The 27458-nt window shown below is 41.0% G+C and overlaps 2 protein-coding genes and 2 non-coding genes across 12 annotated transcripts in view; 1 reads left to right on the top strand and 3 right to left on the bottom strand.

Moving 5' to 3' along the window:
- Positions 1 to 4166, top strand: part of SH3D19 (SH3 domain containing 19) — a 150718-nt gene extending 146552 nt beyond the window's left edge. For all 9 annotated transcript variants that reach the window (XM_036031888.1, XM_036031887.1, XM_036031890.1 and 6 more), the window contains one exon: positions 2268 to 4166. In XM_036031888.1, coding sequence (XP_035887781.1) covers positions 2268 to 2384 — 117 coding nt within the window. In that variant the 3' untranslated portion in view covers positions 2385 to 4166. The remainder of the gene's footprint in view (positions 1 to 2267) is intronic.
- A 5966-nt stretch (positions 4167 to 10132) lies between these two features.
- Positions 10133 to 14751, bottom strand: RPS3A (ribosomal protein S3A). Its single transcript, XM_028520710.2, has 6 exons — positions 14619 to 14751; positions 13805 to 13908; positions 13350 to 13537; positions 11321 to 11529; positions 10669 to 10778; positions 10133 to 10484 (listed from the first exon to the last, which is right to left on the bottom strand). Exons 1-6 carry the CDS (start codon positions 14678 to 14680, stop codon positions 10363 to 10365), a joined length of 795 nt encoding a protein of 264 aa, XP_028376511.1. The 5' UTR covers positions 14681 to 14751; the 3' UTR covers positions 10133 to 10362.
- LOC114504382 lies at positions 10999 to 11068 on the bottom strand. The gene has a single exon (XR_003685157.1). It is a non-coding gene; the product is annotated as a small nucleolar RNA SNORD73 (small nucleolar RNA).
- On the bottom strand, positions 12579 to 12647 carry LOC114504383. Its single transcript, XR_003685158.1, has one exon. It is a non-coding gene; the product is annotated as a small nucleolar RNA SNORD73 (small nucleolar RNA).
- Positions 14752 to 27458: the final 12707 nt, after the last annotated feature.

Below are 27458 nucleotides of genomic sequence, written 5' to 3'. Positions count from 1 at the left end.
TTAAAGCAGCGGGAGCCCGAGCAGGGTTTCTGCCCGTCTACAGCAAAGTGAGGAAGCCAGGGCGATACTGGGTCTGTGCAGGCTGGGGAGTCACGGGGTCAAAGGGGCATGCTGAAATAGTGTCGGTTCTGAGGTTGCTAACTTTCCTCTTTTGTGATGGGCTTTTCCTTTCTCTCAAGAATTTCTTTTATCTTCTTCATATTAAAATGTCATTTCTATTACAAAATACTGTGAGTAAATGGTAGATATTTCCTATGCAAAATTATAATTTGGTAATCCTATATCTCTTTCTTCCTTTCTTTTCCTCCCTCCCTCCCTTTCTAAAATTCCTTGGTTCTTGAAATCCAGATGTTTGGAAACTGTTGGCCCAGTCCTTTTTAGTCTTAACAGTCAGTAGCTCATAATTTATTCTTTTTATCTTTCTATAGAGTGTTACTTCAAGTGGACAATCTGTATTTAATTTTTTTTTTTGGTGGTATTTTGGCCTTCATTTAAGTCATGGCAACATAAATACCAACTCACAGTATCTTTCAGAAAATTAGGTGGTCATCATTTTACAAATGACTGACTGAGCAAGATACAGTTCTAGAGCTTTTAGTTAGTGGGTTTTTACTGCCTTCAGTACTGCTGATCATTGATATTTGATTAAATACCCACAGCATATTATTAGTAGATGAAACGTTTTTTATTGTTCTAGCCCTCAGAAAACTGACATACTACGTACGTGTGGAACAGAGCTAAGGGAAATAGTTCAGTCAGCCATTATGCTATAATTTAGGAACCAGAAGGAACTTATTTATGACAGAAACTTTGAAGAGCCAGAAGTTTTACAGATTTTAGCAGAGTAAATTCATGACATTCGATAGTAAGCATTTTTCTTGCTCATTTTCCATAAAGAAAGGCCTTAAATCAAACCATTTTTTCCAGAGGGCTGTGTACCAGGGCTAAAGTAAATCCATTCAGCCTGATGAAGATATTCTTTAAAGTAGCCAGGGTAGTTTTGGACCATTATGGAATCTTCAACCCAGATTCTGAGTAATAGTTAGAAACAATAAAGAACAAAATGGTTTCAGGAGATAATTTCAGAAGTCATATCATCTGTTAGGCAGTTATAATTCGCACATGAATAGATACACAGTCCCTTGCACTGTCCCGATGAGGAGGGACCAGTGTGTTCTGAGTCAGGGTGAAGCTCTTCCAGACAGGAAAGGATGCAGATTTGACATTGAGGCCAGGGAGGATGGAATAAAGCAAATGGTGGAGAATACCATTTGTGGAAGCATAATTGTGCAGTACAAAAACGCTCAAGGTGTTGTGAAAAGACAGTTACAGTAAAAGCCTTTCTCATCGAAGAGGTCTGCTAGAACATGTGATGGCCGTGCTGCCTAATGGTTAGCAACATGGCCCAGAAATCACACCAGGTGTGATCCTGTCTACGCACTACTACACACGCAACACTGAGCAAATTATTTCATCTCTCTGAGCTTAAATTTCCTTTTCTTTAAAATAAGGAAATCTATACAAATATCTCTCTAAAATGGGGATAACAATAGCATCTACTTTTAGGACTGCAGTGTTGTTTACATGAGTTAATGCCTATAAAGTACATAAAATAAGACAAGGTATACAGTAAGCATGTGGCTCACTCATCTCCAGGTCTTTGCTGAAATGTTGCTTTCAGTGGGGCCTTCCCTGACGGCCCTAATGAGATGGCCACCAACCCCACACGTTCCTCCTCTGCCAGTTTGCTTGTTTGTCTCCCCACCCCAGAATGGGTCCTTCAGTCACTGCTGTGTTCAGAATGCCCAGAACAACAGAGTCTGGGATGTAGCAGGTGCTCAAGAAATTGTCGTGAGATGGGGGAGTGGGGCCGGGGGAGTGTGTGTACATGTGTATGTGTATATATGTACATACACATACATACATATGTATGATAGCTGGCATTATTTATATATATATGTATATATGATAGCTGGCATTATTTAAGAAGAATTTACATTAGAAGTGAATTTGGGGGACACAAAATGCAAGCAGGAAAATAAAAGTGCAACAAGGGTGACACTGGCAACAAATGGCTTTGAGGGAAAAGGCGCACAAATGGCATCGTTGGGTGCAGATTATCTTTGTGACGGACCATGTAATCCTCTCAGCAAAGCACAGTAAACAAGGTAAACAGAGAAGACTGTATATGCCTCTCCAGGTGGGCTGCCCATCATGCTTATACTCAATAGAAACGAATAATTATTTCCAATTCTGTCTTCTTACAGGCTGGAGATATAATAACAGAGCTGGAATCTGTAGATGACGACTGGATGAGTGGAGAACTAATGGGAAAATCTGGAATATTTCCCAAAAACTACGTTCAGGTTTTACAAGTCAGCTAAAGGTGAAGCTTGACTGTGTTCCTTGGCACAAGAACTCACTTGAACTATCCCTTTGACTATCAGATACGGTGTTTTGTTTGTTTTTGTTTTTGCACTATTTTTTTTAAACTGAAAGAAATATCTATGCTGTATATGGTACACTAGAATTTTCTGAAAGCAGAGAATGTCTAGATTTTGTAGTTAGCTTTCACTCACAGTAGAAACGTGCATGTGAAAACCCATGAGAAAGCATTCCACCGAGGAAAACATCAAGCAAGATCAGCAAGGCAGGCGAACACTTGCCCCAGGAAAGTGCCTGGTGATAGAGCCGCACAGGGAGGCTTACAAGCAAAAGTTGCGTTTGGACATCTCTTTTCATCAGCAAGAATCAACTAACCATGCTTCTTTATTTTTTTACTTTCGTTTAAAGACAGGACATTTGATACATTTCACTTCTGATACTCAAATTTATTCTAACAGCTTGAGTGCATTATCCTTATTTACCAGGGCAAATCCTTGTTTCAGGAACAGGTAGTTTATTCTCTAGTTGGAGCCTTTGTAAGAATGTGGTGAGTCAGCTCGTGCTCACCGAATGCTACTTGTGTTAATAAGTGTTTCACCTTTGTCCAAGGATTTCAGTGGGGTTAAAATTCAATGCATCTTAGTCAGAAGAACCAAAACCATCCTGAGATACCTTGCTAATATGACTAACCCTTCTACATACCGGCCCTACTCACTTTTTTCCTCCATTTATACTTTATGTTAACAGGGTTGTTATAAAGCACATTCTCTGATTCTGCAATCATTCTTTTGACAATTACTGGTACCCAAAGGAAAATTCATTTTCTTTGTGTTACCCCAGTAATACAGAAAAGCTGTGTCTTGTTACAGTGGTACATGATGAATCACATACATCTCAGAACACAGAGCAACTGTTAAGGTGGAAAACAGTGCTGAGCCCACACAGCTCATTTCTTCCTCATATAATCAGAAAGAAAAACAGTTGAGAAGACTGAAGGCTGATATTCTTTTGTTTTTTTCCCAGCTCATCCCCATATTAGAGTAAATAAAAGAACACTTTCCTGCTGTATCCATTGTTATGCATGCCAGGTGTAAGATAAAAGTGGTTCTTTTAGGACTAAATCAATTACAGTTTATGGGCGAAAGCCAAATAGGTTGAAGACAATCTTCCAAACAGATCCATGGAACAGAATTTCACTGGAAAGGTACACTACTTTCCCACCAATGTTCATGACTTTCTTCTATTTTTCAGAAGAGTTTCATAAACTGGGCCACTTTTTAGTGTTACTGTTTCTTATTGTCCAAAAGGTTAGGCAGCCAATGGTCAGACCATTATGTGAACATGAGATGGGGGAGTTCATCTTTTTTTTTTTTACTTCATCTTTGGTTGAAGGTCATCTCCCAGTTATATAGTTATAATTGATAACAGGGCTGTTTTCCCTATATGTTTTGGGTAGAGAAGACAATACAAAGAAAATTCTTGTCGAATTTTACTCAAGAGCAATTTCTTAAGAAATGGATGATTTAAAGCCCTATCCCAATTAAATTTCCATTTGCAGCAAGTTGTATGATAGGAAGTAGGGTGTGTGTCTGGAATAGGACATGATGTATATTTCTTTGCCTGTGTAATCTTAACATATTAAAGATCATGAAAACTTAGCTTTATTGGAGAAAAATATCCTCCTAAATTTTAGTCTTCTGTCAGCAGAATGATAAGTGCAATAGTTGTATATCTATTTGACATTATAATAAACTGAACTGAACTTTTTAGTCCTTTTCTCATACCAGACTGAGTTTTTTGAGGATGGAAATGGTATCTTCTCTCTATAACTCCAGCCCTTTGCTCCATATAGTCTCAGTAAAGGTTGGTTGCATGGATAGATGGATGACTTACATATATAAGTCTTGAATTCACTGAGATCTAATATCTTTCCTCTTTAGTTTGTTGACAAAAGTCTTCATTGAAACAGAATTTGCAGTTTTTATGTCACTTCACTTTATCATGCTACATTTTTTGCTTGTCATTTACTACCTACTCAACTGATAAGAAGACAAAATGTAGCTCGGTATGGGTTTTCATAGGTACTTTCTTGTTTTGTATGTTGATTGAGAGTAATTTTTATAGTCTGAATTTCATAGGGAAAAAATTGGAATGTATTGTTTTTCTTTTCAGGGGTTTTAGGAGAAAACCTGATATTGTTCATCCAAGTGTCCTCAAAGTAGAGTCTCCTAATTTTTTTCTTTTTTTAAAATTGAAACTAGATTAAGTCAATATATTATTCTTACCCTTTTGATTGCCCCCTTTGAACACTGAAAAACAGCAAGATTTCATTAAAAGATCACCAAGTTTACATGGCCAGAGGGATAACGTAATACATCTTTGATTGTGTTCATGAAAAACACAGGTTTGGAATACAGTCTGAAACATTCCAACTGAAATATCAGTGCATTTATCAAAATGTGTTGTTAGAACTGATATTTAGAATATATATATATATATATATATATATATATATCCTTTTTCCATAGGGTTTTTAATAGAGATATTCTTAACAATAATTGTTTAGTTTTAATTCAGTTTCTTAAGTTTAGGTAAATATACCTAGGGGACTACTGATGACTATATGGATATATTATAAGAAGATATTTGTTATAATCATTAATGTATATTTCTTTTAATTAATGTCAAATGCATATGGGCCATACATATGACTCATAATTCAATGCCATTTTGAATGCCATTGAATGAACTCTTAGCAGTGAATTTTTCCAGAAGTAATAGGAAATCATTTTCTAACCTAAGCTTTTTCACTTCACTGTAATTATAGGGGGGGGTGGGGGGACACAAAGCTTATCTCAGAACAACAGCACCATCTAGGGGCCTCTTACCTAATGGCAAGTTCATCCCATTACACCACAGAGGAGTCTGCAGACCACAGCTCGACCTGCAGAGGTTAAATGATTTGCCTAAGGCCATACAGGTATGGCAGAACCTAAAGCAAAACCTAGTTCTACTGATTCTGAAATCAGTGATTTTTGTATTTGTTGTGCTGAAGTGGGACATTTCTCTAGCAGTTAAACAAGTATACTTGATCTGTTTTATTGGCCTGTAAAAGTTGTAACTTCTTACGTATGATAGAAATAGAACAAGTTACAATGAATAAATTAAAGCCTTGAACTTCTTCCAAGAACAATCCTGCTCAGCTTCTCAGTTTTACGTAGACAGTTTACATTGATGTGACCTACAAACTCAAATATGAACTGACCCACTAATAGGGATTTCTTTTTCTGTTTAATGGGGAACATTTGAATTCTTAGAACATCAGATCTTGAGAAGGTGTGTCTGTAGGGCTCTGCTCTTGGTAACGGCAGAGCAATCCAAAACCTAGGTTTTGGTACACCTGTAGCATAAGACACTACTTAGCCTTTTGGAGTGTAATAGATGAACTCAAGCACTGTTAAGCCAATGAATTTTTGAGTCTGGGACACATTCTGAGTTTTAAAAAATGAACCATAATTGTATGCACACCATGGACTGTTTAAATTCTGTGAACTAGGCAATAATTCAGTGAAAAATTTATCAGGATAAATACTCAAATTCATAATTCAGAAAGGACAATTATCTACCAGTTGTCTATCTTGTTTTAGCAGAAATTAACTGACAATCTTCATACCAAAATATTGGCCCATATTTAGTTCTTCTTTATAATTAAAATGAAAGAAACGCCTACATTTATTTCTCCAAGCATATCCAAGTTTTTTATTGGACGGAGCCCTGACTCAAAGGATCACTCACACCCACCACATTGTTCCCCTGGCCCCCAGTTGGCCCACAGCTGAAGAGCAGAGTTATTACTCCTCAGAGCCTCAGAGCCTGTGGCTGATCCTACAGCGCATGCAGTACTATACCTGAGACTGTTCTAGGGAGACAGTGTTGTCTTCTCTTTAAACATACGAAATATCAAAGCTATTAAAAATATACAGTGATTGAAAATATTATCCAATTCATCTGTATATACAGAGCACTCTAGGGAAGATGAGTGCGAGGGAGCAGGCAAAGGTCTGCCTCTTTGCTGGGCCAAGGGGCCTGGTTGGGCTATGAGAAGGCCTAGTTGTCCACTGCAGTAAGGAAGTTGGGGTCAAGGTCAGAGGGCAAAAGAAAATAGGACACTAAGACACTGTGCATCTGTAAGACTAATTACCAAGTGGGACGACTGCCCCTACGCAGGTTTGTTGGGCTGTTCCTGGTGGATGGGAATGGCTGGCCTCTGGATCAGAGGCTACAGGGTCCGACAGAAGTAACACCTGCTTAAGTGTGGTTGGTAGAGTAATAATATGGGTGTAAAAGTTTATGGTTTTAATTTGAACATTTCGCCTAAAACGTCATATGGCGTGCTTGAGTGTGACATTGTTATGTTACAGAATTACATGCTTTTAATTTTGTAATAAAAGAGGGGCGTTATTTGTGCCAGACCCTGTATTTGATGGACACAGGGAGGGACTGCTTTACAAAGAGAATAAGGGTGGTGATGAAGCCATAGCTGAGGACCTCAGGGAAGATGAGAATCAGGACCCCTGCTGAGCAGAGAGCTGCACACTGATGTTCCCCACAGAGCCAGCAGCCAAATCGCTCAACCTTCAGAAAGTGAGATTTTCTAATTTAGGATTTGGCAATGAGGATCACTACCATCAGGCCATAGATAGCAGTACTACTGACCCTGACCTCTGGAACGTTGGACATCATATTCAGATCTGGCCACGTGATTCCTGGAGGTGATGCCCAGACCACCATGCAAAACTATCTGCAGAGCCAATCCTGAATACCATGACAACCAGGAAGCCCAGGACAGGAAAAGTGTATCTAGGTTTGGTCCAGACTTGGATAGGTATGCAGGGACAAGTTCATTGTGTGGAAAGAATATCCCTGATTAGGAGAGAAACAAAGATGCAGCAAGTCCATAACCTAGCTGGCCAGACCCACATTTTTCTTTAATTGGGGAATGATTTGCATAAAATGCAGATAAGTATACAATTCTGAGTTTTGAGAATAGTCTGTAGTCACATAATCATCAATAAATACATAGAACATTTTCATCACCCTAGAAAGCTCCTCATACCTCTGCAGCCCGTTACGTCTCCCACTCTACCCCCTGCAGAGCAATCCCTGTTCTGATTGCTATCACCGTAGATTCATTTTACCTGTTTTGGAACTTCTTAAAAATAGAGTAATGTAGTATCTGCTCTTTCCTTGCTCAAATATAATTTGAGATTTATCCAGTGTGTGTGCAACAGCTCATTCCCTTTCTCGGTGGTACTTCACCATAGGAAAATACCACAATTTGTTCATTGCATTGGATTTTAGAGGGAGAGAAAACCACTGATTTGTTGTTCCACTTACTTTATGCATTCATTGGTTGCTGCTTGCCTGTGTCCTGACTGGGGGTCGACTAACCTTGGCCTGTCAGGACGATGCTCTAACTGAGCTACTTGGGCCAGGACTAATTTATCTGTTCTCTTTTTTGGGGTCTTACCCAGTTTTTAGCCATTATGAATAAAGCCAGTGTGAACAGTTTTTTTCCCAGTTTTACTGAGCTATTACTGACTCGTATGAACATTCTTAGACAAGTCTTTGTGCACACAGGATTTCATATATAGAAATCCTAGAATTAGTTGATAAAGTAGGTATTTAAAAAAAAAAGCCACCTGTTTTCCAAAATGGTTGTACCATTTTATACTCCACTGTTGAGTTCTAGTTACTCCACAGCCTTATGAACATTGTTTTCCCATCTATTTGTATTACCAGTTTCAGCCACTGTGGTTGTGTTTTGACACAAAACAATTACAGTCCTGCAGACTTCTAAGAGCTAATGACACCTGCAGTTACTTCTAAAATTCACTTCATGGTCTTAGCAGATATTAACTACCCTTCCTAGTTTTCACGTTTATTGCCTATTACATTATATCCAATTGAGAATTACCCATTAAGTGGTGTGACTGGAATTATATGAATTGTAAGTTTGGAGGTGTTAATGATTGTTTCAAGAAGTCATTTTAGAGGTACATGTTGAAATATTGCTTCAAAACAATTGGGGATGGAGTGCCAGAAACTGCCATTTAGACATTTTACCCAACTTAACTGAAAAAGTCAGCCTGCCAGTTTCAGTGGACACTGGCAGGACACGAGACCCCTGGGTCAAAGGACTTTTTTACTGCAAAGCCAATGGCAGCTTTGTGTTCATTTGTTTCCCATCCCTCCTCCCCCATCCCCCACGGTGATGCAAAGGGCCCATCATGCAGTGGGTTGTATTACACAGCAGGACACAAGTGGAAGCAAGCCTACTTCTTTTCTGGGCGATATGTTACCTCATCCCTCAAGGTTTGCCAGGACACAAATACAACCCTGAGAGATGGCCCAGGTGAAGAGCAGAGAATCGTACTCATGGCACACCCAAGAGCAGGCAGGGACACTCAGGATCCACAGCCGATTGCATCACAATTCACTCTGCAGGACACGTTCTTGGACAAACTAGAATTTTTACATGAATATGGCCCTGTGCCAAGCACTGACTAATGCAGGAGGTTACAACCTCATAATGAAGGCTATTATCCATAAGGCTCAGTAGATGTAGCCAACCTGTGGTGTTGACCTCAATCATTCTCTCCAGGTTCCCACACTGAGTAAGCCAACAGGTGAGGGGAGCACTAGGTCTGCACCACCCTGATGTATTTTAAGTCCAGACTATTAGTCATCACAGCTTGTGTGTTTAAACTGATCTGCTGATCCCTAGTGTTACTGTCAATAATCACAGGCAATAGAAATGGAGGCATCTCATGACCCATTTCCCCCCACATAACAGATGTATTACCTCAAAAGAACAAGTCACTTTATGGGGAGTGCTGGTAATGGCCAAGGGCTGAACCTAGGGCTCTACAACACCAAGGTCTCAGGATAAACTAGCAAAGGAATAACTAGTGATGTGGGAGGAAACCTCTGTGGGACTTTGAAGGACAGTTGAAAACAAGAAGGTATCAATATCGAATGTCACTAATACAGGTCAAGTAAAATGAAGGCCAAGAACAGAACCATTGGACTCAGCAACAAAACCCAACTGTAATCCTAAGCAACAACTTCCTTAGAGGGGTGAGGGGGAGAGGGGAGCCACAACTACAGCAGATTCAAGAAAATACAATGTGGTCAACTCTCAGCTTTGCTGCAAGAGGTTTAAGGTAGGTAAGAACTGCAGGAGCCACTAGCTGAGTTATGCATAAGGGAAGTGCTGTGTTCAAATGAGATGTCCTACCACCCAATGACAAGGCAGAAAATGTGAGCCCTTGCACAGATGTCAGGGTGAAAGGAATGGGAATCAGCAGAGTGCAAGAAAGAAAGGGTTGAAGAGGGGAAGGGCACAGAACAGACTGGGTGGAAGAGTAAACACTGGGTATTGGGCTGCATTAAATGCCCATCTGTTAAGGTAAGAAACCAGCTTCTATAGCCAAATTCAGCTTCACAATGCAGGCGCGCGGTGGGGCATCTCACAGCTACAGGAAAGAGCACTTGTATTCAAAAAACAAAAATCTGAAGGCCAATTGGCTCTTCCCATTAGTCAGTCTACCACAGTGGTTCTCAGAGCAGGGTCCCTGGGCATCAGGGTCGCATTCAATCAACTTCAGAAACTGCAGAGGTGGGGCCTGCAATGTTTCAACAAGCCTTCCAGATGGCTTAAAAACCATCAAAACTTTAAGCCATGTTAAAAAAGGATTTCATTAGCCATTTCTGAACACCTCCAGATCACTACAGCTTTAAATAATCTCTACCCTTTCCCAGCTACACAGAGCAAGAGATAAAATCCAGAAAAGTTCATGTCACTGTCAATTCAGAGCATGTCATTCACCAAGCTGTAAGATTGTTTTAAAAGAATGATTAGAAATAAAGTATCACAAATAGGCCTTTTTATTTGCCACCATTAAGTGTCTGAATTTAAACAGATTCTTGGACTGGGGGCTCATATCCATCAGCTCGTTCAACTTTAGCGCCTGTCTCGTCCCCCGTAGCTTTTCCAGAACTGCTACCTTCACCATGAAGCTCCATGAGTTTTCCCACTAAAAGAAGAATAAAATTGTTAGTTATGGTGTACCGCATCTTGAACAATGGTCCTTCAATACTGTGTAAGCATGACAGGAAAAAAAAAGCCAGTATCTGGCCACTCAACCCCCCCCCCCAAATGTATCTGGCCACTCAACCCCACCCCCCACCAAATGTATCTGGCCACCACTTCCCACTTACATTCAAACTTGGGCTTCTTCAGCATTTTGACTTTTCTAACAAAGACATCATGAAGTGGATAAATAGACTGGCAAGCCTTTTCTATGTCTTTCCCAATGCTATCTGGGATCCTGCAAACCAGTAACAGTAGATTAGAGTAAATGTACACAGAAACCCCCCTCATTCAATCCAGAAAGCTCCTCGTGTAATATAGTCTACTACTGTCCCTTTACATGTGAAGGTGAAATGATGTGAACTGTACAGCTAGTTACAGAGCAAAGTTAGCACCTGAGCCTTCTGAGTCTATGCCTTTTGCCTTTTCCATTATACCCTCTTAGTCAGCTGCATGGGAACATCAGAAAAATGTTAAATTTTATCACTGGACATCATTTGGGACCGAAACATTTTGTCATCACTTATTCCCATGCATTACTGATTGTGGAGAGTTTTTCTATTTAACCTCACTGCCACGAGATAGTTATACCCAAACAAGGACAAAAACCAAATCAGATTTACTCAGCAGTTAGCATGCTTTCATTTCAAGGGAGGTAGCTAGATGGTTTCACAGGCAGAATTTAAACAGGTGTGATTCCACCTTATCTTAGATGCTTTCCCTCACCCGAGGGTTAATCAGATTCAGGGTTGTGTAGTGATAGGGAAAAGAAACTCTTACAATTTATTGACCACTTCTTTCAAGTCATTTGTCTGCACCTCTCGGGTCATGATTTCCATCATTTTCTTCCGGATCTGGCGGACCTGTTGATGCTGAGCATAAGAGGTCTTCCGAATCTGATTGTTGCGTTTTTTAGTAAAACCAACACAGAATAAACGAAGCAAATACCCATCGGTAGTCTTGACATCAACATGAGCTTCGATCATGGTCTAGTGAGAAGAAAAAAAAAAAAAAAAAAAAAGATACTGTCAGTTATACCAGGGCTTTTTTCTTAATCCTCATCCAAGGATTTTTCTTTCTCTTTTTTTTTTTGACCAATTTGAGGGAGAGGGGGAGACAGACAGACATCTGATCTGTACATGACCTGACCAGGAATCGAACCTGCAACCTTTTGGTGTACAGAGACAACCAACAGAGTCACCCAGCCAGGGCAGACATAACAGGTTTTAATACTATTGATTTTTATCTCTCAAATTCTAATATAAAAAAGGGAAAGGTCAAGTATTCATCATGCATGAAGTATAATATAAATTACGTTATCAAATTTCCAGAATTAACTTCCTTGAAATGAACTTACCAAATTCTTACTATCCCTCACATCCAAATAAAGAAGTTCTCTCGCCCTGGCTAGCATAGCTCAGTGGATTGAGCACGGGCTGCGAACCAAAGTGTCGCAGGTTCAATTCCCAGTCAGGGTACATGCCTGGGTTGCAGGCCATGACTCCCAGCAACCGCACATTGATGTTTCTCTCTCTCTCTCTCCCTCCCTTCCCTCTCTAAAAATAAATAAAATCTTAAAAAAAAAAGTCCTCTCAACAATCCCCTCTCCTCCCCTCTATCCCCACCATCACTGGCAATAGCACCCACCCCCCAACTTTTTACAAATACGTGACAACCCTTTAACATTCTTCCCCTCAATCAGCGGTAACTCTGCAACACAAGAAAATAGGTTCTATGAGACTACAATATGGACGTCCACACTTATTCCATCTCTTAATAAAAGTGTTCTGCATAGATGAAATGTTATTATCACTGAATAGATATGCTTTTAAGTGTCATTTATGTTCCAAATAAGGCCATGCTGGCAAATATTCAATTTCACAGCCAAAACACACAAAAAACTATCTTAGGTAGCAATAAAAACTGAATTTCCTCCTCTGCATTTTGTAAGTTTTATACCTTGGTTCAAAAAATGAATATAATTGTAGCAAAAGGACCTTAAAATATTCCCAGAAATGCAGCCACAGAACCTTGGGGGAATGTCAGAAATAAATTTACATAAGCAGTTATGTATCGTCTGGAACCAAGCATTTTGTCATCACTCACTCCCATATACAAAGTATCGTAAGACTGGTTAGCCAGACACATCTGAATCAAGTTACTTCCTACATCACACTAACATTTCTAGATGCTTTCTGTGTCAAACTCTGTGCTAAACTCGGATTTCATCCTAACTCCATGAGAGGACACTCTTACCCACATTTTAAAGATAAAGAAATCATGGCAAGCTTTAAGTTTCTTGCCAAGAAAGAATACAATTGGGAAACGGAGTCAAGACTTCCACTCTACACCAGAGGCTCTGCTACTGTGTTCTGTGTATTATTCTACATTGCCAGAGGTAATTAAGACCAGCCCAAACCACCTGTCCAGTTTAAAATCCATTAGCAAAAAAAATAAAGTCCATCAGCTTTTGAGGTCCAAAGAGTCCGAAGACAAGCGAAATTACAAACCTGAATCTAGACGTTCCTCAATCAGCCACTGATCTATGCAACAAAAAAACTAAAATGGTGATAAATTTTGAACTCAATGTAAATAAGCAGGAGGACCATGGTTTGCGTCCTGCTGTTGCTCAAGTTCAATGGTCAATTCCAGAGTAAGCACTCAATAGTTATCAAGAAAACATCAAGGTTTTAAAATGATTACCTCAACCTGACTGTATGACATGTCCCTTGTTGACATCACACCCTGACGTGACGTCACAGTTCGGCCACACGTGCCATAGCACCCTGATGCTAAGTGTCGTTCTCACCTGCCATTTTTTGACCATGGAGCACATTTTGTCCCGGGTAAGATCCATGCCATGGAAATTAGTCAGGCAGTTTTTGCCCTGGACATCCTCAGTAATTAGCTTGAATTTTCTAAATGCAACTTCATCATTCTGCAGGTCAGCTAGGCTCACTTCAAATACACGGCCCTTCAGACCATCCGATGCGATTTCTATAAAACAAGAATCAGTTGTCTTATTAGCATCAGAAGCCACATGAGCAAACTCAAGCCAACGAAGGTAACTGTTCATGCATAAAGTTGAGCTTAGAATGTTCAAGTGCCACCTGGCTTCGACCCCTGTCCCCAAAACAAGCACCACAGGGGCCAAAGCTGCAGCCAAGAGCTGACATTTCCTTTCTCCCTCCACAGGACCAACAGCAGACCAAGGTACATACGTCTCAATTTTAAAAATATACAAACCAAGAATAAGATACTCACTGGTTCCTTGAGTTCTTGTGACGAGCGTTTTCCCAATGTTTCTTATGTTGAACATAGCTGGTGCTTTCACATCATACCAATCTTTCTTAGAAAATGGATCAACCCTGGATTAAAAAAGAAAAAGCTTCAGTTTTATTGCAGATCACATAATCTGCCTTGTTTACTTACCTCATTCTAATGACTTTACAAGACTCACCGGCAAGTGGACCTCTCACGGGCACGTACGTGTGCATCGAGCTCTTCCCACACTGACACAGCTACTGTCCGCCTCCCAGCTGAGCCACAAACGGGCGCCCTCCCCACCACGCAGGCAGCACTGCCTCCCAGTAACATGCAGGTCTCTTGAACCTTCCAGGCACAGGACGGTACACCCTGGGAACCCAGGCTCTTTTACAGGGCTTCTTCACACGAGCCTACTTGGAGCTCCCCCGGTTCCACCCGGCCCATGCAAAGGAGCGGTGCGGGGTCCCGGGTGGACAAGAGCGCCTTCCTCCACTCCAGCTTTGGGGCTTCCATCGTTCGTGGCATTTAAAAAGCCCGTGAGCCCACAACACGCAACACGCCACCGCCTACTCGCGGCAGCAATCGAGCTCAAGGCGGTGCGCACAGGCCCAGAAGGCCAAGCGGAAGACAGCCGGCCCGCTGCGACGCAGCACCCAAGACTGGCAGAGCGCAGTTCAGAATTTACCAACCCGGCACGGCCTGCTCAATCCGACTGGCATCCTCGCCATCCGGCCCACACCAAGACCCACTGGCCTCCCGCCGATCCTAACAGAACCCGGAGAAGCTGAGAGCCAGGAGAGTCGCCACTTACACTTTCTTCTTTGCTCCCTTTTTGCCACCTTTCGTCAGGCGCTTGTTCTTGCCCACCGCCATGGTGCTGCTCAGGGAGCCAAAAGGGCGGAAGTAGAACTCGCGCGAGAACTTACGCGTACGGGGCGGAGCGCGCCATCGACGTGACCTTTGACCCGCTTTCCTCCCACCTCAAAAATATCGCGACAACAGGAAGGCACGCCCCCAGCTGCAGCTGCGACAGCGCCCTCGCGTGTGGGGAGGCGCGTCGCTGAGATACAGCGCAACCACCGCCCGCGCGGGCGCTGCGTGCGTGAGTGCAGGTTTCGGATTACCTGTGGTTTCCGTGGCTCTGAGACGCGGAAAGAAGTTTCCGTGGGAGGAGATGCCTACTCAAACGTCTTTCACAGCTGAAGTCACCGCCTCACCTGGAAACCTATTTCTTCCCCAGGATTTGGAATAAGCAGATCCAGGTTCAAATGCTACTGTCAACAATATTAAGCCCTGGGACCTGTTTATGCTTCAGTGTCTCCCTGCTTAAAGGAGCGGTAGTAATATAACCCACCTCATAAGATTGTTAGTAAGATTAAAGGAAAAGGACATCGGAGGTGCTGGTACTGTTCTGTTTGTTGATGTGGGGGCTGGTTAGTGGGGTGTGAGCTTCGTGAGCATCCATCGAGCCGTGCACTGATCTGTGTACTCTTCTACATGTTTCTCGTACATTCATAAATAGTTTTTGTTTTGTTTTGTTTTTTTAAGCGAACTCTGCGCATTGTTTCCCTGAGGGACTATGGGTCCAGTGTTCCCAGATATTTTGATTTGTTTTTTCAAGAAAAGCTGGAAATTATTTAGTATGAGATGAAATTGTTCAATTTTCGCAACTCATCCAATTTTTTTTTTTTTACTTGTAGGGGTTTAACAAAATACATCCTGGCTGGATGTGGCCCACGAGCTTCTGGAAAGCCGGCCCGGGCAGGCTTGGACCGCAGCCAGGGAAATGCCGAGTTCCTCCTCCGACTTCCCCTGTGCGAGAAACCCTGAGACCGAGCCGCGCGCCCCCCTCCGAGCGTCCTCTGCGGCCCCTCCTGTAGTGCTAGTCCGTCCAGCCTCCGTCCCCTACCTCCCACCACCCCCACCTTCTACAACAATCTTCCTAGATCTCCAGTCCTGTCCTAAAATCTTTCAGTAATTCCATTAATCTCAGTTGCTTATAGGATAGTGTCGAGGTCCTCATTTTACAACAATGAATTTTCTTAATCTTCCGGAACTGTACACCTAAAGTGGTTAAGATGGTACATTTTCTGTTAGGTGTTTTTTTTATATATATACCACAACTAAAAAGAAATCAAAGTCCTTAGCCAAGTCTACAAAAACCCTTATCAAGCCCCAATCACTGACTCTTTTCACCCTCACCACATCTTAGCCTTCACCAGGTACCCCAACTGCAGTCACCTAGAACTGTTTCAGATTCTCTAAACAAAACGGCTTTCTCTTGCCTTCATTCCTTTTCCCTCAGCAGCAAGCAGATTCCGGTGCATTTTCAAGACAGCTCAGCTTTATTTCTCTTTTCAGTAAGAGACTGATTCTCCCAAACAGGCTTCCAGGACACCTAGCACTGCTTAACTTCTTAGCACCTATTGGTTAAACGTGTCTGTGGCTCACTGTGAGTGGAAGGGCACACAGGGCAGTCTTCCTGTTCGAGCGCCATCGCTGAGCACATAGTAGGCCCTCAGAATATTTGTTGGATGAACAAATAAGAAGTAGATGATATCTGTGCTGGTCCCAGTTTTTGAACTTTATGGATCGATCCAGAGTTTCAAAATAATTATGGGAACCAATAGGACTACAATTTTTAAATTTAACCACATTATAAAACAAAACACAACTGCCATTTACTATCAGCATCATTTCCTTTTTAAATTATTTAGACCCCCAAAATAAAAATATAGAACATATCCTCTAAAAGGTCGATGCTTTTATTTTTTAAGATTTTATTTATTTATTTTTAGAGAGGAAAGGGAGAGAGAAAGAGAGAGAGAAACATCAATGTGCGGTTGCTGGGGGTCATGGCCTGCAACCTAGGCATATGCCCTGACTGGGAATCGAACCTGCACGATGCCTGGTTTGCAGCCTGAGCTCAATCTACTGAGCTACGCCAGCCAGGGCAACGCTTTTATTTTTTATTTTTCTGTGAATGCTGCAAAAGGTCAATCCTTTTAAATAAATCAGCTTTGTGAAAAACCCTATAGACATTATTTTTCTTGTCTAATTGCAGTCTGGTGAAAACTAGTGACCAGTAAAAATCAGTGAATTTTTCCAAATATAATATTGAGTCCAGTAAAGTCTATTCTGTACTTACAGTAACCTTGACTAAGTTTACTTTACAGGTGACAGTTCACTATTGAAAACTTTCCCAATGGAAAATGTTCTAGACTCCGAGGTTCCCTACCCCAGAATAAAAACCAAACTTGCCTTCTTCCTGGTCTGATCCCTCTTTCTGCCGCAGAGCGGGGATTAATGAAGTCAGCTCCATTTAGTTTATTCTAGCAACACTAGCATGTAAGGAATTTGTCAGAGGTATGTATTGCAATCCTCAGCTTTGCTTTGTAATAAAAGCTTTGAAAAATATATGTCCATGACACTTATATTAAATGGAGCAGTCATCGGTTTAAATTATATTGAAAGAAAAAGACAGCATGGGGGTATAAAATCACTTTATTGGGTCTCAACCATCTGAGAATTTCAAAATTAAGATAGAATGCCATAGTGTAGAAAAACATCAGAATATATCAAACCTAGTAAAGTGTCAGTATTTCATTAATTTTCTTTTTCATCTGTGACTCATCTATTACATCCATCCAATGTTTTTGGAATTTTTATTACTGTGTTTTTTTTATTTCTAAAAGTTCCATTTAGTTTTTTTTCCCACTTATATTACTGTTGTTTCTTATTCTTTGCAGGCATACTCAATATAGATTTAAACCCAGTAAGCATAATTGTTTTACAGCCACTGTATGGTAGTTCCAGTATCTGAAGTCTCTGCCAGACTGTGTCTATTGTCTATTTTTGTGCCGGTTCTCCCGCATGAAAGATTAGTTTCCTTGAGTTCCTAGTTATATGTGTGTACTGGTCGTTGTGTTTGAGGCCTGGGATGAAGATATCCTCTTCTAGAAAGAATATGCATATACTGCCAGAGTCCTGCAGGCTTTAATTGAGCTTTTGTTTCGTGTGTGTGTGTGTGTGTGTGTGTGTGTGTGTTTCCTTTCTTTTTTTTTTATTTGATTTTTTTTTTTTTGATTGAGCTTTTGGCTTTAGGCTTCCTGGGCAGCCCAGGAGGCCCAACGAACTGTAGTTCTGGGTTGGCGAACACATGGAGATGTGGGGAGAGCAGTGCTCTCAGGGCTTAGGAGCTCCATGCCCTTTGTCTGTAAGTTGCTGTATGCGTCTCTTCCATCTGGCTATTCCTGAATTACATCCTTTTACAGTAAGCCAGTAATCTGGTGAGTAAAATGTTTCTCTGAGTTCTCTGAATGGCTCTAACAAGTTAAATGGACCCAAGGAGAGGAGGGGAGTCATTGGGACCTCTGATCTAAGGTTGGTCTGTCAGAAGCACAGGTGGTAACCAGGACTTGAGACTGGCGTCTGAAGGGGAGCAGCAGCCTCCCAGAACTGAGCCCTTAACCTGTGGGAACTGACACGACCTAGTGGCGGATAGTGTCAAAAATGCTTGTTGGTTTGGGAACTCCTTTTACACAGTTATTATGGGTTTCAAAATAACATCCTTTTCTCCTGGTGTGTAAATACTGCCCGATCTCATTTCTTTTCCTTCTCAGCAGCAGCCCATGTTTTTCTTACCAAAACTCTGTACTTACTTGCAGCCTTATCCTTCTCAGACCCTGCCCTGAAAACCCCAAGCCTAGATCTGTATGCAACCTACCTTCCATGGTACTATTGCCCCCAGTTTTTTCATTCCCCTTTGTGTCTGTGACCTTGTGCAATCCCCTCCCACACTGACTCTGGGCTCATTCATGAAAATTGCTTTGGTCAAGGGACATTAGTAACGGTGACTTGGGCAATGGCTTAGAAAAAAATGCTGGCATGTACAGGGCTTGCTCTCTTTCTGCTCTTTAGAACACTTGAGCTCACTAAGTTAAGAAATCTGAGCTTGCCTGCTGGAGAATGAGAGATCATTTGAAGCCGAATAAGTAACCCAGCTGAGGTCTCTCCAGAACAACCAGTCTACCAACTACCAGGTATGTGAATAAAGCCATCCTAGACCATTTAATCCAATTTATCAGTCGAGAACAGAACTACCCAGCTGACACACAGAGAAATAATGTTTATTGCTTCAAGTCATTAAGTGTTGGGAGAAATTGTTTTGCAGCAAAAACATAACATTTTTCTGTTTATCTTACCCTCATGGCACGATCACTACACATTTCAGTCTTGAACTATCAGAAATTAATGGTATCACATCTCAGTTGGGTCTTTGGGGTCCCTATCACTCCTTTTACCTGTCAGGTACCCTTCCTCTGCCTCTTGGTGTCTGGCTATTCCGATTCCTCACATGTTCCTCCTGTCCCCACCTCAGTCCTATCCCCTGTCATGTTTAGAAAGTGATCTTTTGACTACTTCAAATAATGTGGAGGCTTGCAGGCTACAGTGGACTTGATATTTTTCTGTGTGAAATGAGAAGCCATTGGAGGATTTTGAGCATCGGAGTGACACCGCACCTGCTATGTGGAGAATACAATGTGGTAAAGCAAGGATTGAAGCAAGAAGTGAAAAGAGAAGTGGGAGCTTGGTCTAGGGAGGTAGAGGAGGAAGTGCAAAGGGTGGAGCATGGTGGAGACAGGACACCATTTGTGGAGACTGAGATGCAGGTGGCATCCTCTGGAGCTGTGAAATGCAGTTGCCCTGGGTGAAGGGGTGCAGTGAAAATTCTGGTTATATTTTGAAGATAAGAACCAATAGAATGTGCTGATGAATTCTTATGGGGGAAGGAGGAAGAGGAATCAGGGATAGTCACATTGTTTCACAGTGGTTTGGGGGTGAGGGAAGACACTCTCTGGGCAGAAGGCAAGCTCTGTCCAAACTATCTCTCTTTGTATACTAGTCTTGATGTATGACTCAGGCAGTTAATGGGTGACTACTGATTAATATTATCACTTTATAGCAAATTACCCATTTTCTTTGGGAATATAGTTTTCCTCCTTGCTTTTCTGTTTACAAAGTGTAAATAGTATGTAATAGTGATTTCTCATTGCAGAGGTGTTTCAGATGGGATCACTGATAGGTGCTTCCCAAGCATGGTCATCACAGTAATTGCAGGTCAACAAACTACCATATTCTGCTGTGTATAATGAGCACTTTTTTTGCCCAAATTTTTGAAGGGAAAATAAGGATGCACATTATACATGGGTAGTAGTAATTCCATATCAATATAAATGTTTTAAATTATTTATGCATATGTTCTAAAAGTGTGACTCTAGAAAGCAATAACAATATCTGTATGCAAAATAATACCCTGGAATATGATAATTGGTTTTGTTTCTAAATATAAATAAATAAATAATTGAATTTAAAAAGTGAAATGAAAGATGTTTTTCCTGAAAGTTTGGGCCAAAAATGTCAGTGTGCATAATACATGGGAGTGTACTACACATGACAAAATATGGTATCATCAGCCGGCAATGAGCTAAGGAGCTTTTGACAGAATGAAATCAATTGCCTCACTAAACATAGTGTTTAGTTCAGTCAACTTTTTTCTCTATAGTAAAACTTTGTTAAGGAAATAGTACACCGGTTTGCATTTTGGCTTAAGCTCCTTATCTTGTTGCCAAGTTGCACCTTTTGTTGCAGAACCAAAGATCAGCTGGGTTCCCTAAGGGCTGCTGAATATTTTTTTTCATTTTAGAAAGATTTAATTAATTTGTTTATTTTTAGAAAGAGGGGAAGAGAGGGAGAGAAACATAAATGTGTGAGAGAAACATCAATTGGTTGCTTCTTGCATGCTCCCAACTGGGGACCTGGCCCCACAACCCAGGCATGTGCCCCGACCCTAACTGGGAATCGAACCAGCACCTTTTGTTTGTGGGACCATGCCCAACCCACTGAGCCATGCCAGTCAGGGCTGCCGAATATTTTATTGGGACTGCCAAACACATTAAAGGCCTAGTAAATTTCTTAAAATTCCAAGATAATCTTCAGAGTTATATAGAGAAGATAATGCATTTGAAAATGAGAAAATGAAGTTTTTGAAAAAGCTTAAAGGCAACAAGGTGAAGTAGAGAGAACAATGGATTTTGTAGTCAGGCTTAGTTTCAAATCACTGCTCTGTCATCTGCTATGTGATTTTTTATTGTCTTTCACCCCCTCACCAGTAAGTGAGAATAATACTGCTAAATAACAAAAATTCAACCAAATAAATTTTAAAGATCCAATTATCTTTATCGAACAATTCATGAATCAGGCAGCATCCCATTTAGCAAATAGAAAGGAGTTCTGCAGAGATCCAGCAAAGGAAACATTTTTAAAGATGCAAAGAGGGGAGTATAAAAAGGAAATGGTTAGCAAAGAAGGCATTGTTTCAAGGAAGGTCATCGTCCAGGGGGAACTGAAGGGGTCTGTCGGTCAGACTATCTCATTAGGGCTGACCAGGTAATTCCGTGTTGACTGCTTAAAGGTTACATTCCTGGGAAACTGAAACTGCACTTAAGTCTTAAGTCTTGGTTTGCTGATGCAGGACCTAGCACAAGTTACTCCATTTTGGGTCTGTTGTCTCCTTTTTTAATGACACTTACTTCCTGCAGTTATTTTAAGGTTTAAGTGGCAACAGAATACATTAGAAACCTAGAACATGGCACAGCATTTTAGAAGGCAGGAGGTAACTATTTACTCTCCTTTTCTCTCTCCAAAATAAATACCAGCTGCTCACACACACTCAGGTCAACATCTCTCTATCCATAACCTTATAAAATGTCAAGTGTTGCTCTTATGGGAGCCATTTCCCCCGCCTACCCCTTCCTGTCTGGTTTGTTGTGGATAGCAGGTAGGAAGAAGGAACTTGTTCTAGGAGACAGAGCAAGGGAATTGAGAAGGAACACTGAGATTAAATCCATACACAGTGATATTAGTGTCATTACAGAAGTGCAGTGGTGCAATCAAATTAGATTCCTTATTACCATTGCTGTCACCGAGAACAGCACACATTCAGGAGGCACTTTTTTTGTTGTTCCCTTTGTTGCTGTTTTGAGGTGGGAATTGAAACCACTTTCCTTATACTATAAGAGTACAAGTTGTGGAACTTTCCTTTTGGTCAACAACATTTCACAAAGTGAAAATTGAGGGCTACAACCTACTGTTGTCACTCTTTGGTGTCATGTAGATTGGTGCAGTTTAGCCAATCTATTCTATAACTTATTATAGAATAGTTAGACTTAAGTTTTGAATCTTCCTGAATTTGTTTCTCCTTTACTAGTTGGAAGTTCAGTTCAAGGTCGACATGTTGCCCAGTTCCAGGGAGGGCACTCACACAGACTACACAGTGAGTTAAACAACTTTGTTCAGAAACTGTAACAAAGACCTAAATAATAGTGGCATAAGGAAGGTAGAAATTATTTACTTATGTGACTAAGTGTATACAGTCCAGGGCTGATGTATAGACTTAGATTTTAATGATTTTACCGGTCATTACCATCCATGATGTGTTTCTCTTATTCATGGGGTCCAAGATGAAAAGTCAACATTTAATCTAACAGAGAGAGCGAAAGCAAAGAGGAGGGCATGTTCCTTGCCTTGCAGAGCATCAGCCACAAATCCCACCCCTCCATTCTGTTCATAGCACCTTGCCGTCTTCATCGGTAAGGGAGGCTGGGGAACGTGAACCTTAGTTGCACAGCTGTGTGCCCACCAAACATTCTGTTGCTTTCCAAGAATGGAAGAATAGATATTTAGGAAAAACGACTCTCTGTCTGCCTTAATTGTAAGGTTTTTATGAAAATTAAATATATAGCATACACCAGCATCCAGAATAATATTTAAATTGCCACCTAATTTTTCCAAGCATCTTGAAAGATGAACTTGGACTAAATTTCTGTCTTTCTCTGCTAAACTACCAAACAACCTTACCTCCTTCTATCTCTATTCCTGTTTCTGCATTTTTCCTTCCTAATAATTGTTGAAATGAGAAGTGGTTTAAGCATTTAAGCCCCTGGAAGTTACACTGAAAATACTGAGAAAAAACATTGAGGCTTTTATTATGTTATTGCAATGGGAAAGAAAAGTAATGTTATGGAAGTCCTGACCTAGGAGTAGAATTACTTACGTTATCTCACTGAATCTCCTTTAGTCCTCACAACAGTGCTGCAGGCTAGGATACGTTAATGAAGCAACAAGACTCAGTGGTGTAGTGATTTGTGCCAAATCACACAGCAGTAAGTGTAGAGCTGGAATTCAAGTCCAAGTTTGATCACAAAGATTGACTTTTTTTTCTAAAATTCCCAGGTGGTGTTGATTCTGCTGGTCTGGGACCACTGGACAACACTGCTGTATTTGCCATCTAGTATCTGTAATACCTGTATTAAACATTAGGTTGGAAGCCCAGAATATATTGGCTAGGGAACAATTCAGGTTACCACTGAATTGACACATACACACTCCTTTCTATGCACTAAAAAATAAATTAGCCCTGGCCAGGTGACTCAGTTGGTTGGAGCATCGTCCTGTACACCAGAAGGTTGTGGGTTCTATTCCCATTCTGGACACATAGCTAGGTTGTGGGTTTGAGCCCTAGCTGGGGCACATATGTGAAGCAACCAACCCATGTTTCTCTTTCATATTGATATTTCTCTCTCTCTCACCCTTCCTCTTTCTCTAAAATCAATAAACATATCCTCAGGCAAGGATAAAAAATTAAAGGAACAAAAAACACATAAGACATAGAAAACAAAAATTAAAATGGCAAGTGCAGGCCCTGGCTGGGTGCTCAGTGGGTTAGAACATCATCTGATACACCAAGGTTGTGGGTTCGATTCATGGTCAGGACACATACAGGAGTGAATGAATGAATCAAATAAGTGTAATATTACTCAGCCATAAAAAAGAATGGCACAATACAATGTAGATAAACCTTGTAAACAGTATGCTAAGCAAAAATATCTGGACATAAAAGACCATATATTGTGTGATTCCATTTATTAAAATAACCAGAGTTGCTAGATCCTTAAAGACAGAAAGCAGATTAGTGGTACCCCACAGCTGAGGGGAGGGGAAAATGAGGAGAAACTATAATGGCAGGATGTCCTTTTGGGGTGACAAATATATTCAGGAACTAGATAGTGGTGATGGTTTCACAACATTGTGAATGTACTAAGTGACTCTGATGGTAAATTTTACTTGTATTTTACCACAATAATAACAATAACAACAAAAAACCCACATACCTATTATCCAGTTTAAGAAATAGAGCAAAGTGACTTCAACAATAAAAATGGATTAAAACTTTTTTTTAAAAAGCAGGTTAAAACCTTTTATTTCATGTGGTATGCCAGATACCAAAATCTACAATTCACAGTTACTTTGGTAGGTTGTGGGGAGTCATTGTGATGTATTGAGCGGTGAAGTGACATGATCAAAACTCTGCTTTAGGAAATCCATCTGGCATCACAAGTTTACTTAGAGGGAGATGAACCGGAGGCCAAGACCTCTTATAATATAGTCTAAGCCCTTTAAGTCCCTAAATTGGTAGGAATAGAAAGAAACATGAAAACCCTTATTTGTCCTTTTGCCTTTTCTAGCCACTGCACCTGCAGTTTTCTGTTGTAGCAGGAGTCAGCAGACTTCAGGACCTACAGCAGTGTCCTTCTAGATATGGTAACGTCTAGAGCTTCCCCAGGGAAAACATCAGACCAGGAAATACTGGGCAGCCTAAAACACTTTTTGCTAAGCAAGGAGTTTATATTTGCTTTCTTCTTCTATATCCAACTGACCTAAGATAAGTAGCAGGTATCATTTGCTAAATAAATTATGCGTATTTTCTGAAGAGCTCACTTAATCCTTTTTTACAACCCTGTGAGTTGAGTACTACTTAGGTCCATCTGGGGATGAGTAAACTGGGGTTCAGAGAGAAGGAGAAACTTGCCCTTTAATGGAAGGAGGGTTGGACTTCACACCTGATTCCACAGCCTGTGCTCTTAAGGGAAAAGGAGGGAAAAAAGTTAAAATTGAGAAGCATGATTTTTTTGCTGCTCTAATCATGTCTCCATTCCAGTTGAGCTTATCATAGTTTTCTTTCAGAAGGGCTATGGTAAATGTATTGCTTTCAGGAAGTTTGAACGTATTTATTTTAATCAGTCCTTTGGGACTCACAAAAAGACTTCTTTGTGTACATCTCTTCTAAGAATGCCTAGTTGTTACAATATAGCCTGAGAAGGATAAAGCCACAGAACAAGGTGGTGCTCTTGAGGTAGCGGGTGAGGGCCTTCGCCAAAGAGTTGAACGTTTACCACGCTACGTATCAGAGAAGAGAAGTGGTGGGAACTGAAACAAGAAACCAGAAACTGGAGGGCCAGGAGAGGGAACTTCAGGTGTTTGGCTGGGAGTCGCTCTTGTTTTCCTGAGAATTCATTTTAAGGCCCTCCTAGAAGAAGGAACAAAAAAGCTGACCTCTGCAGTCTGTGGCACCAAAGCTGAAGATGAATGAGCCTTATCTTGCTCAACAAAAGATTATCTAGGTTCATGTTACTCTTTTTGTTCATTCCCCTCTTGTTATCCCTAGGCCTTTTGGTAAAATCTTATTTAAATGTTTCAGGTGGATTTAACTAGGCCACAGGGAGTTAAAAGAAAAAAAAAGTGGGGGTGGGGGGGTTGGGGGGTGCTGTGTCCAACTTAGACCAGAGGCTAAAAGATGGGAGTAGGTCCCCTTGAGACCAACTTGATGGTGGCAGCACCAATAATGAACTTCCAAAAGGACGGTAAAACTTGGGACATCAAAGTTGGGGTTAAGCAGCCCAGGTGTCCCTCAACATTGTCCATCACAGGAAGGTCTCCTTCCATCCACTGCCTGTTGAGGAGGAACAGAGAGGTGATTTGCATTATGGGAGCTGGGGCTCCCTTACCCATTTACCTCAGAACAGTGTTTTTCAATGCACAGGTCAGACCCAGTGGGAGGTCATGAAATCGATTTGGTGGGTGTCAATCGGCATGTGTTTTTAAATGAAGTAAAACAGAAACTATCATGTACTTAGCAAGTTTGTTTTATGAACATTTGTTTCAGTTTTTAAAGACTGTGTGTGTGTGTTGGGTCACCGTGTGAATGCATTTCTTACCTTGGGTTATGATCAGAAAAGTTCAAAAACCACTGTTACTGTATGTATCTAATGAAATCAGAGTTATTAAGGGGAAAAATCCTTACATTTCCTGGTGTGTTTGTCACCAGGTGTGTGTGTATGTGTGTGTGTGTTTTCACTTTATAATTTGTATACTCAGGGATTTTTCCCTTTAACACATGAAAAATAACATCCCTTTAAAAAATTCTTTTGGGTGCTTTCATTCAGGAATCTTGTACTACTTAATAGTTCTCAGCTCTGTCAGCACCTTTATTTGGCCTGCCAGGAATGAAGACAAATCTGCTGGTGAGTTTAGGTGCCTGGAAATAGTGATCTTCGGTGGGATTTGTACTTCCTTAACCTCTTGTTCCAGAAGTGAAAGGTTTGGGCCCTCCCTTGTCACATCCATGTCAGGATCCACCCATGCCTGCAGATGGATGGGCAGGAGCGCATGTGACTCTTCACCTGAAAGACCACCGGTTGTGCTCTGGAGGCAGCGCGCTACTGCTCAGCACCCCTTACGGCTTGGTCCTTGCAGTCTTCATTGCAATGCCAGAGAAACTCCAGTGTTATCGCCCAATGTCAAGGTCACAGTGCTCCTTCACACACTCCCTGCTCCCTTGAGTTCAAGCATAAGTGTTTATACCATTAATTCTGAACCTTAATCATACGAATTATATGTGATTAAGCTGTTTCATACATGTGTGCCATAGTTAATGTGGGTTTATCTCCCAGACATTTTTCATCACTTTGTAAGTTTGGTTTACAAGGCAGGTACTCAGATATACCCATTTATCATAAAAGGATAATACCACCTTAGGTATGGATTCGTGGCTTAGGGGAAGAGGGTGGGGAAGTTCTTCACCAAAACAGATTGACCAGAAGGTTAACTGATACCTCTTTAGGCGTATCCCTGTAGTGATATCAGTTGGTAATTATAACATAATAATTTATAGGCACTTTAAGGGATAATTTAAGGAAATCTCAGCAAAAGCAAAATCTTTCTGAGTATAAAAAATTAACGTTTAATCCACTTTTGATGACTAGTCTAAAGCAATCATGATTATTCTATTATGGTGGCCAGTAACTGGTTCCAAATTAGTCATGTGACCAGCTGTGCCAGGGTTCCTAGAAATGCTTCCTCACTCCTAAGAGTGGTCTTCATCTCTGGGTGTTGACGTGTCTGAGTTATGATATCAGGAATTTCTGCTGTCATCCTTCTGTTGCCTGAGGATGAAGTGTCACCTGAAGGATGAAGAATGACAGAATAAAGGTTGGAGGAACCCTGCATCCTGCCTGACATTGTAATGCAACTGCATGTACCGATCCTGCCCTACCCCCCGAACTTCCTTGCTACATGACATAATAAATTTCCTTATTGTTTGAGTATTATTGGTTTTATTAATTGTTTACAGCCAAAGCATTCGAACTGATCTACTGAATGTTAGTGCCACTTGGTAACACTGATGTCCCCCACATGCTGCTAAAATGCCTCCTTAACTCCTCCTGTATTTTCCAGTGTAATTAGAGAACCC

The sequence above is a fragment of the Phyllostomus discolor genome, chromosome 8, assembly GCF_004126475.2.
Source record: "Phyllostomus discolor isolate MPI-MPIP mPhyDis1 chromosome 8, mPhyDis1.pri.v3, whole genome shotgun sequence".
In the NCBI taxonomy this organism is placed as follows: domain Eukaryota; kingdom Metazoa; phylum Chordata; class Mammalia; order Chiroptera; family Phyllostomidae; genus Phyllostomus; species Phyllostomus discolor.
The sequence above is the reverse complement of the archived record's forward strand: the minus strand, read 5'-3'. Positions and strand labels throughout refer to the sequence as shown.